General features: G+C 50.0%; 2 protein-coding genes and 1 pseudogene across 2 annotated transcripts; all 3 read right to left on the bottom strand.

The window, feature by feature from the left end:
• Positions 1-1,606: 1,606 nt before the first annotated feature.
• LOC147977498 (NDR1/HIN1-like protein 13) lies at positions 1,607-2,393 on the bottom strand. The gene has a single exon (XM_087519373.1). It carries the CDS (start codon positions 2,333-2,335, stop codon positions 1,823-1,825), a length of 513 nt encoding a protein of 170 aa, XP_087375499.1. The 5' UTR covers positions 2,336-2,393; the 3' UTR covers positions 1,607-1,822.
• Positions 2,394-2,794: 401 nt separating this feature from the next.
• LOC125554455 (uncharacterized) lies at positions 2,795-3,897 on the bottom strand (annotated as a pseudogene).
• Positions 3,898-9,089: 5,192 nt separating this feature from the next.
• Positions 9,090-10,270, bottom strand: LOC125555020 (uncharacterized). The gene has a single exon (XM_048718342.2). The coding sequence runs from the start codon at positions 10,239-10,241 to the stop codon at positions 9,129-9,131; it is 1,113 nt and encodes a 370-aa protein (XP_048574299.2). The 5' UTR covers positions 10,242-10,270; the 3' UTR covers positions 9,090-9,128.
• Between the last annotated feature and the right edge of the window lie 327 nt (positions 10,271-10,597).

Below are 10,597 nucleotides of genomic sequence, written 5' to 3' on the forward strand. Positions count from 1 at the left end.
CCCTAGTATGTAATAGATCGTTTGGTATTAGGAATTGATATCCTCTTTGTATGTTTATGTTTGAGGTCCTCTTCAAGGATGCGAAGGGAGAGCAGCCCATGCTCGGCACATATGATGGCGCCATTGGACTCCTGCAGCTCGGCTAGCTGGGCTTCACCCTCGTCTTCGTCGAACTGCATGCAGAAAAAGCCCTCGCCAGACATCACTCCGCCCATGATTTGGAGCTGCATCTGCTTGCCACGCGTGGGGCAGTATGCGAAGGCATGCCCTTCCTCCTTGCAACGCACACAGAGCGGATGAACTGTCACTGTATCTGGAAGTGTTCCACCCAGTCGCACTTGAAGCATTCCGGGTTAGCCGCCTCATCAACAGAAATGGGCTCTAGCGCCATACCTTTGGAGAAGGGCTTGGCCTCCCAGGCCGCCAGTGCGGCACCGCCGACGCCCGTGGCTTCTTGGCAAGCGGATCTCCAGTCCAGTCGCTAGAGCGGATCTCCGTTCCATCTTTCATAATGTAATGCACATAGATTTTTTGAAAAGTCAAACTTTATAAACTTTGACCAAGTTCACAAAGAGAACTACATATATCTATAATATCAAATATATACAATATGAAAGTACGTCTTGTGATGTATCTAAGGTTAATGTATTTGACATTCTAGATGTATATGTTTTTCTCTACAAACTTGGTCAAAATTTGTAAAGTTTGACTTTTTAAAAAATTCTATATGCACTACATTTTAAAACGGATGGAGTACTGCAATAAAATAAAGAAGGCTCCCAAAGGAAAGGAGGAGGAACCAACCTCTAAAGCATTCTCAGTCTCCTTAGTAGTAGTACAACTAGCACCACTTTTTAGAATAGCCACCATATTGAAGGCGCTGTAATCACCAAGAATATTATGGTATCCTTCTTAGCTTATGTATTTCCTTCGGGGTCTTCCGAAAGGGAAAACCATATGTAATTATGTTGTGGAAATGAAGCAATTTCATGTTTCATGTAGTATTTTTATTTTTGAATTTATGAGATGAGTTCTTTTGCTAGGGATCTTATAGGAGAAAACTCTACCGGTAGTTCTCTATCAAGCCTTGTGTGGTGTCTAGTGAGAACCTAGTGGTCATAAAGAGTTGTTCCCTTTGGGTGGAACTGTCTGAGAAGATGATAGAAATTAATCTCATAAGTTTGCAATTAAAAACAAATCAAGTGAATGGACCTAGCTATTTCTGAAACAACATAATAAAAAAAATATGGTAAGTACTGAGTAGGATATTACAACATTGCGCACATCGGGCGTACTATTAGCCTCACCAGCCCTTCCGGTGAATCTTTATAATAGATATGACCTATTCGTAAAAGAAAAAAGAAAAAAAACAAAATATACTTGAAATAGGAAAGTTGGTGCACGAAGTAAAAACATTGATCCTTTTATAATTACCTAAGTAATAAAGGTTCAAAAAAGAAAAAGAAAAACACCTTGTATCTTTCCCGAACGAACAGCATCATACAAGTATTTGTGTGCTCATGCATGCATGGAAGGAAGACCAAATAAATCATGGTCGGACGAATTAATTTGCTTTTCGTTGGTCCTATGATGTATATGTATAGCAAATAAAAATGGATCGAGCTCCAACAACAATCTACTCCTACTAGAGTAAGTCAAGTAGGTAATGAGTCATGAGAATTCACAAGTATCTGTCGCAGGATGCCCCCACGGATTCGCTGAGCAGGTTGCCGTCGGCGCCCACGAGCAGGTCGCACTTGACATGCATCCTCTGCCGCCCGGAGTGGAAGTGGAACACGCTGCTGACTCTGAACCGGACGCCTTAGAAGACGAGCTCCAGGCGCAGCGGGAGGCGCCCGGCGTGGAGCGCTGCGGAGAAGGAGTGCCAGGCGGCGGGGTCGGCGGGCGTGGGGCCGGCGATGGAGATGGTGGTCATGTTGGGCTGGTACCAGCCGGCGGGGAAGGCCGGGCCGGAGGCGACGAGCGCGTCGTAGAAGCGGAGGGAGGCACGCGTGGCGCCGTCGTAGTAGATGCCGATGTGGCGGTTGGGGTTGCGGTCCGACACCTTGAAGGCGGCCTGCGTGCCGGAGAGGGAGAAGGAGGCGAGGGCGAAGCGCGGGCGGTGTGGGCGGAGGCTGAGCCAGGCGACGAAGAGCGCCACGCCGGCCACGAGGATGACGGCGAGGAGGAGGGAGCAGAGCCTGCTGCAGAAGACGGCCACGCAGCTGTCCCGGGTGCGGTGCGCGATCCGACCTCCTCCTGCCGCCGCTGCTGTTTTTGTTTGCGGCTGCGGCGGCATTCGTGCGTACGTGGCTGCAGCAGCTCCGGAGCTCATATGAAATATGAATATGATTGATCTTAATGTACTTGGATCTATCTACCGGTTTGCCGGAGGAGGAAGAAGAAGAATATTTAAGACGTGGAGGTGGAATATCTAATGGATGGATCAAAGCAAAGTATAAAAGCAAACCTCACCTCAGACGTGGCATATTATTGTTCTACTTTATAAGATCTTCGAGAATAATTAATAAAATGGATGCATATGCAGGGGGTCATCCTCCTTTTCTAAAAAAAATACATATATATATATATATATATATATATATATATATATATATATATATATATATATATATATATATATATATATACTAGATCATAAAGATTCTGAGTATTACAACATATGCGAGGCATAGGCAGGACATCTCGTGTGGCAACGTATCTTTATCGAACATCATCTCATGGCCTCGGATACTAGGAGCAAATATACTACAAAGGCTCAACATCATATCATTCAACTCCTGATATAACTTTGTTGTTCCCAGATACAATATGGTTCATCCCAGGTACGATGTTGTTGCTCCCAGATACGACATGGTTGATTCCAGATATGCCATTCTTGAATCCGGCCGGATACTACACTACCTCTCCCAGTTACGCCATGCCTGCTACCAGATACCACATGCTTGCTCCCAGATACGACATGATTGTTCCCTGATACAATGTTTTCATTCCCATATACGGCATGGTTGTTCTCAGATACGGTGTTTTCATCCCCATATATGACAGTGTTGTCATTCTCGGATATAACATTGTTGCTCCCTGATGTCACAAAGTTGTTGGTCCCTGTTATGACATTTGGGAGCTCGCTAAGTCGCCGTCTAAGTGTGCTTCTATTATGCTTCACATATGATGGCATGTTAGTGAAAACCATGCCCAGTGAACGCCCGCCGGTGGCGAGCCTCTTTAGTGGTGCCAAACTCTTAGGTGCGTCGTCAACCAATAAATTGTTTGAAAGATCCAAGTAGCAAAGGTGGTGAAGCTCACCAATCCACGATGGGATGGTGCCCACCAATTGGTTGCTGGACAAATCAAGCACCTCCATTTTCTTGCATTGGGACAACCATTCCGGAACCCTGCCCCTGAGAGCACAATCACCAAGGGCCAGCACCTCGAGGCTCTTGAACCCTCCAATAATACCATCGTCGGGTAGCTCCTCACCACCAAAATTCTTGGTGAGAATCAGCATGGTGAGGTTCTGGTACCACGCAATATTGTGAGCACCCCTGAGATGTTGTGAAAGCCGTTGGAGCCGAGGTCGAGCTCCTCGAGCCACGCAAGGCCTACAAGGGAGGTTCCCGGGATGTGCCCCGTGAGGCCGCGCCTTGGAAGGCGCAGCGCCGTGACACGGCCGCTAGCAGCGTCACAGCGCATGCCTTCCCAGCTGCAGCATGTGCCACCGAACCAAATGGCATGGAGGAGGACACCCCCGGCATGGAGGCTCACAGCAAAGTCCTGCAATCCGCGAAGGTCGTCAGGGTGGCACAAAGCCGCGTGCGCCTCGAGCAAGAGAAACCCGAAGAGGAGGAGGAGCAGTAGGCAGCATTTGGCCATGGGATGCACTGAGCTAGGTCGAGTGAGAGATTGGCAAGTGCTCTCTCTTGGTGTTGTACAAACAGCTTGGGTGATGCCTACTTCAAGTAAGTGCCGGCCAAACTTGATTTTGACTCTCGAGTGAAATTACCGAAAAAGGCTTTCGCCCCGCTTTATAAATAAAGCAAACCGCCAAGAACACATACAAGGACTAGTTCAGAACACACACATGCAAGTCACACAACAATAAGTTCGGAGGTACTGCTGAGGGCACAGCTCAACAAGCCCAAAACACACACGAAATAAAAGACAGGCTCAGCCGGGGCCAAGGCCGAAGAGCAAACAGACGACTAATCAGGCTCAGGCGGAGGCGGCGGTGGTGGCGGCGACAGGCGGACGGCCATCGAGCGGAGGTCGGCGATGAAGGCGGAGATGGCGTCCCGGTCCCGCGGGCGGCTAAGCGACCGCCAGAGCTGCAAGTAACCAGACAGTTTGAAGAGAGCGTCAGTAGATCGTCGAAGAGGGGAGCGCTGAATCACAAGCTTATTGCGAATAGTCCAGAGCGTCCACGCGAGGGCCCCAATCTCAAGCCACCTAATGTGGCGAGAGGACAGCGGGGAGGCCTGAAGCTCGGCGAATAGGTCGGGGAAGTTGGAGTGGCACCAATCCCCACCAACCGCCTCTCTAAAGCAGCTCCACACGAACTGAGCAGACACGCAGGAGAAGAATATGTGGTTCGAGTCTTTGGGGGTATCACATAGGGGGCAGAGGCCAGAGCCCGGGCCATTGCGCTTGCGGACCTCAACTCCAGACGGCAGCCGGCCATGGATCCATTGCCACATGAATATCCGGGTTTTAAGGGGCAGGCGAATGGACCATACCGCCTGGAGGGGCGGCGGGGCGGAGGATGGAGCGATAGCCGCGTAAAGGGACTTGGTGGAGAATTGACCCGAAGACTCAAGGCGCCAGCGAACCTCATCCGGGCCAGCATCGACAGTCGGTTCATGGAGAGCAATACAATCAAGAAGCTCATGCCAGGCGGCCACTTCCGGAGGCCCAAATGGCCTCCGGAATGCGAGGCGCCCTAAGTCAATAAGGGCATGTTGAACTGAGATTGTAGGGACGACAACGATGGAGAAGAGGTCGGGGAAGCGGGCCGCGAATGGAGCGTCACCCGCCCATCGGTCAAACCAGAACAAGGTCGCTGCTCCCGATCCGACCGAGATGGAGGTCCCAATGCGCAGGACGGGGAGCAGTTGGATGACCGACTGCCAGAATTGAGATCCACCCGAACGTTGGCAGAAGGCCAGAGGTTGGCCACGCAAGTATTTATTCCGGATGATGTCTAACCACAGACCGCCATGCCCTTGCGAGATGCGCTAGAGCCAGCGGGAGAGGAGGGCAATGTTCATGCGTTTCGAGCACATGATGCCAAGGCCTCCCTGCTCCCGGGGCTTGCAGATGTCGGGCCAACTAACCATATGATACTTCTGCTTGTTATTGTCCCCAACCCAATAGAAGCGAGATTGGATTTTAGCGCTCTCGTGATGGAGGGTCTCGTGGAGGCTGTAGAAGCTCATAAGGAATAAGAGGAGACTAGAGAGCGAGGAGTTGATAAGAATCGTCCGGGCCACCTTCGAGAGCCACCGACCCTGCCAAGGCTCAATGCGCGATTGCAACTTGGTCACCGCAGGACGAAGGTCCGCCACAGTGAGCCGAGAGTCACTAATGGGCGTTCCCAGGTAGGTCGTTGGGAAGGAACCTAGGCGGCAATTGAGGCGGTTGGCAATGTCAAGGCTTCAGCCGGAGAATAGCCCATCACCATCAGATCGCTCTTGTCGAAGTTGATCTTAAGACCAGACATTTGTTGGAAGCAGAGGAGGAGGAATTTAAGGCTAGCGATGTCCGTATCCGAGCCTTCGACCATGATGATGGTGTCGTCAGCGTACTGGAGCAGGGAGATGCCAACGCCCCCAGTCAAGTGGGGGGTGATTCCACTAATATGGCCCGCGGCCTTAGCCTTGTCCAGAATGGCCGCAAGAGTATCAACCACCATATTAAACATGAATGGGGAGAATGGGTCACCCTGCCTCACCTCGCAAAAAGTGGGGAAGTAGGGGCCGATCTCCCCATTGATGTTGACGGCAGTGCGACCACACGAGACCATCTGCATAACCCGCGTCGCCCAACGGTCATCGAAGCCTTTCCGCAGGAGAACTTCCCGAAGGAAGGGCCAGCTAACAGTGTCATAGGCCTTACGGAAATCGATCTTCAGGAAGACCGCCTTGAGGTGTTTGGAGCAGACCTCATGGAGGATTTCGTGAAGGACCAGCACCCCATCTAGAATATAACGTCCTTGGATGAAAGCCGATTGGTTGGGGTGAGTAATCTGGTCCGCGAGTAGGGTCACCCTATTGGCGTACCCTTTCACCAGAATCCGGAAGATCACGTTAATCACCGAGTGAAATTCGTGGGTGGCAGCTCCATTTAGCTTATATTTACAAGTGCTCTCTCTTGATTCCTCATCTAGCTTATATATTTACTTGTCGTGGCCCATTCTTCTTATCTTTCTTTTTACATCAACTTTGTCCTCCAAATTGAAATGAAATTATTAAAGTGTGACAGACGACGAATAGATCGAAAGTTTCTTCTCGAAAAAAAGCTAGGGCAAAGTCCACCCAGAATTAGCTGTCGACCGGAAGCACACAGCTGGTTCTTTTCTCCGTTCGATTGTGTCTGTTTTTCTCTTGGCTCACAAGATTGAAATTGGCTTGGTCGCTCTACTTGCTGTGTGTATGTGCCTGGCCCCGGAGTCCCCGACCCACTGTTTTAACGAATGAACACATAAAAACGTAAGCCACACAGAGAACATATGCAACAATGGAACCAAGAAAACAATGACTTAGGCTTTCGTTGGCCAACATCGACATTGCTCCTCCCGGATACGACAGTGTTACTCCCAAATACGGCATTTTTGTACCCTTAACATCAAGGGTGATCCAGCACAGCTCACGTTGAAGGAGACCTGACCTGACTGACAACACAATATGTAAGACAGTCGGGAGGTGCTTTTGCATGTTCGAAATCCTGCACACCCGGGAGGGACCCCGTCAGGGAGTACGACGGCTATGGGATGTCCTAGGTCGATTCGCTTGCCCCTAGAGCCTCGGGATCCACAACTCTCAAGCACGAAGAACAACAAAGAACGAGAGAGAAAAACAAGGGAGAAATAAAACATAGATGAAGAAATAGTAGATTGATTTGTTTGATTGTGTGATGTTCAGTCAAACGTCACCTCCAACATATATAAGATGTGGCCGAACTTCCCGTACAAGTAAGAGACTCATCTAGGCATTCCTTACAAGAAAATTACATAAGTCCACGTAGAGACTTAACATCTGGTCGGAATCGGTCATGCAACTGACTGGACTGTTCGGTGACGGTGTCCTGAACTAGAGGATACCGACCTAGTTGGCCCATAGTCCACAGCCCGAGCTTACGTCCCACCGATCTCAACCAGGAAGGACTCTGGGTGCCTCGAACCCAGACGTGAGCAACACAGACACAGCCGAAGACTTGGCGTATACTTGAAGGATGTCACCAGTAGTCGGCATGTGTAATCCTAGTTGGCAACCGACCATGTGTAACCCTAGATACCCCCAATACCTATATAAACAAAGAGGTTTAACCTGTAGGGGCATAATCACAATTACTCGCCTTAGGGTTAGAACACAACATACGATCTCGAGGTAGATCAACCCTATACTCGATACTTCGCCGCCAATATAATCAAAGCATGATGTAGAGTTTTACCTATTCGAGAGGGTCCGAATATGGGTAAACATTATGTCCTTTATCTCCTGTTGTCCATTGGTGCGAGATCCATAGCTCGGGACCCCCTACCCCAGATCAGCTGGGTTTTGTACCGATATTCGGGACTTGTGGTGATTTTCAAGTCGCATACTATCTTAGATAACGTTGACCTTAAAAGCAAAGTTGGACGTTTCCATGTTTTGAATAACTATCGTGTTGAACATTTTTTCATCCGAGACCATCGAGATGACTTTTCAGGTTCATCTTCAGCGTCGTGAAAACGTATGAATTTCGGCTCGGGCCGGACAGCCGCCGGACTCCTTCCCGGGGGTCCTTCTCAAGAACCCTTCACGAGGATCCTTCTCGGGAACCCTTCCTGGGGGCTCTTTCTCGGGGATCTTTCCGGGTTTTCTTCTCGGTGTGCCGATGCAACGGTGGTCATGTTTGGCTATTACCAGCCGGCGTGGAAGGCCGGGCCGGAGGCCACCAGCGGGTCGTAGAAGCGGAGTGACGCCCGCGTGGCACCGTCATAGTAGATGTCGATGTGCCGGTTAAGGTTGCGGTCCGACATGTTGAAGGCGGCCTGCCTGCTCGGGACCAGGCTGGAGAGGGAGAAGAGGCGAGGGCGTAGCACGGGCGGAGGCTGAGCTAGGCGACGAAGAGGACCACACCGGCCACGAGGATGACGACGAGGAGGACGGAGCAGAGCGTGCTGCATAAGACGATCACACAGCTGTCCCTGGTGCGGTGCATGATGCGACGGGCGCGGCTCCCAGCTCCTGGTACTGATGTTTGCGGCCGCGGCTGCTGTTGCTGAGGCGGCGGTGGCATTCCTGCGTACGTGGCTTCAGTACCTCTCGAGGTCATATGAATACGACGGATAGTGATTGATCTCTTAATACTTGCACTGGTTTGGTTTGCAGGAAGAAGAGGAAGAAGAAGAAGAAGAAGAAGAAGAATATTTGATACGTGGACGTGCTGCTGCTGCCGCCGTCGCCGCCTTGTTTTGATGTATGTATGGATCAAAGCAAAGTATAAAACAACATAACAACACCGCAAGGCAAGGAATAAATAATATGCTTACATTGCCATTTCAAGGAGTATAATCGGCCTGACACCCTGTGTTGTGCATGCATAAAGGTGTACCACCTTAAAGACACACAATACAACTTGGCATACAAACCAAACCACAACATATTACAATACATAGACCATAAATGTTCGACTATTAAAACATACGTATGCGAGGCATAGGGAGACACATCTCCTGCGTCCACTTATGTACATTATTTATCGAACATCATGTCATCAACCTTGGATAGTAGCAGCGGAAATACTACAAAAGGCTCAACATCATCTCCTCTCGACTCCTCAGGTAGCCGAGGAGTTCAAAAGGAGGCATACCCCCCCCCCCCCCCCCCCCCCACACACACACACACACATCAACCTCCCGTTATGACCTTGTTGTCCCCAGATACAATATGGTTCCTCCCAGATACAGAATTGTTGCTCCCAAATACTACATTGTTACTCCCAGATACGACATGGTAAATCCCAGATACGTTATTGTAGCTCCCGGATACAAAACTGTTTCTCCCAGTTATGACATGCCTGCTCCCAGATACGACATGCTTACTCCCATATACGACATGGTTGTTCCCAGATACGGTGTTTTCATTCCCGGATATGGTGTTTTCATCCCCAAATATGACAGTGTTGTCATTCCCACATATAACATTCTTGCTCCCAGATCTCACAACATTGTTGATCCCTGTTATGACATTTGGGAGCTCGTTAAGTCGTCGTCCGAGTGTGATTCTGTTATGCTTCACATACAACGGCATGTTAGCGAAAACCATGCCCGGTGAACGCCCATTAGGGGCGAGCCCCTTTAGCAGTGCCAAACTCTTAGGTGCATCGCCAACCAATGAATTGTTTGAGAGATCCAAGTAGAAAAGGTGGTGAAGCTCACCAATCCATGATGGGATGGCGCCCACCAATTGGTTGCCAGACAAATCAAGCACCTCCATTTTCTTGCATTGAGACAACCATTCCGGAACCCTGCCCTTGAGAGCACAATCACCAAGGGCCAGCACCTCGAGGCTCTTGAACTCGCCAATAATACCATCGCCTAGTAGCTCCTCACCACCAAAATTCTTGGTGAGAATCAGCGTGGTGAGGTTCTGGCACCCACGCAACACGGTGAGCACCCCTGAGATGTTGTGAAAGTTGTTGGAGCCGAGGTCAAGCTCCTCGAGATGTGCAAGTCCTGCAAGGGAGGTTCCTGGGAAGGGCCCTGCAAGGCCGCGCCTGGGGAGGCGCAGTGCCGTGACACGGCCAGTGGCGGCGTCACAGCCCACGCCTTCCCAGCTGCAGCATGCGGCGCCGAACCATGTGGCCTGGAGGAGGACACCCCCACCGCTGAGATTCCTAACAAAGTCCTGCAGTGCGCGAAGGTCGGCGGGGTGGCACGAAGTCGCGTGCGCCTCGGGCAAGAGAAATGCCAAGAAGAAGATGGGGAGGAGCAGTAGGCAGCATTTGGCCATGGGATTCATTGAGGTCGAGTGAGTGATTGGCAAGTGCTCTCTATTGGTGTTGTACAAACTGCTAGGGTGATGAATGGTGTCTTATAGGGTGTGCGTTGCAGCAAGTGGTAGTGAGTGGCCAGGCCACGTTCTACTTCAAGTAAGTGCCCGCCACACTTGATTTTGATTTTGGTTTTGGTGCTAGAAGATCTTTATCGACTCTTGAGTGAAGATCCTCATCCTCATCTAGCTTGTAGGAGTACTTTACTTGTCGTGACCCATTCATGTTTGTCGACTCTTCTTCTTATCTTAAGCTGGCCGACTACAGATGCAAGGATTTTGTTTTCCTTCAAATTGAAATTATTAAAGTGCGAGATGAATAGATT

The sequence above is a fragment of the Triticum urartu genome, chromosome 4A, assembly GCF_056163025.1.
Source record: "Triticum urartu cultivar PI428250 chromosome 4A, HENAU_Tu73, whole genome shotgun sequence".
NCBI classification, from domain to species: Eukaryota; Viridiplantae; Streptophyta; class Magnoliopsida; order Poales; family Poaceae; genus Triticum; species Triticum urartu.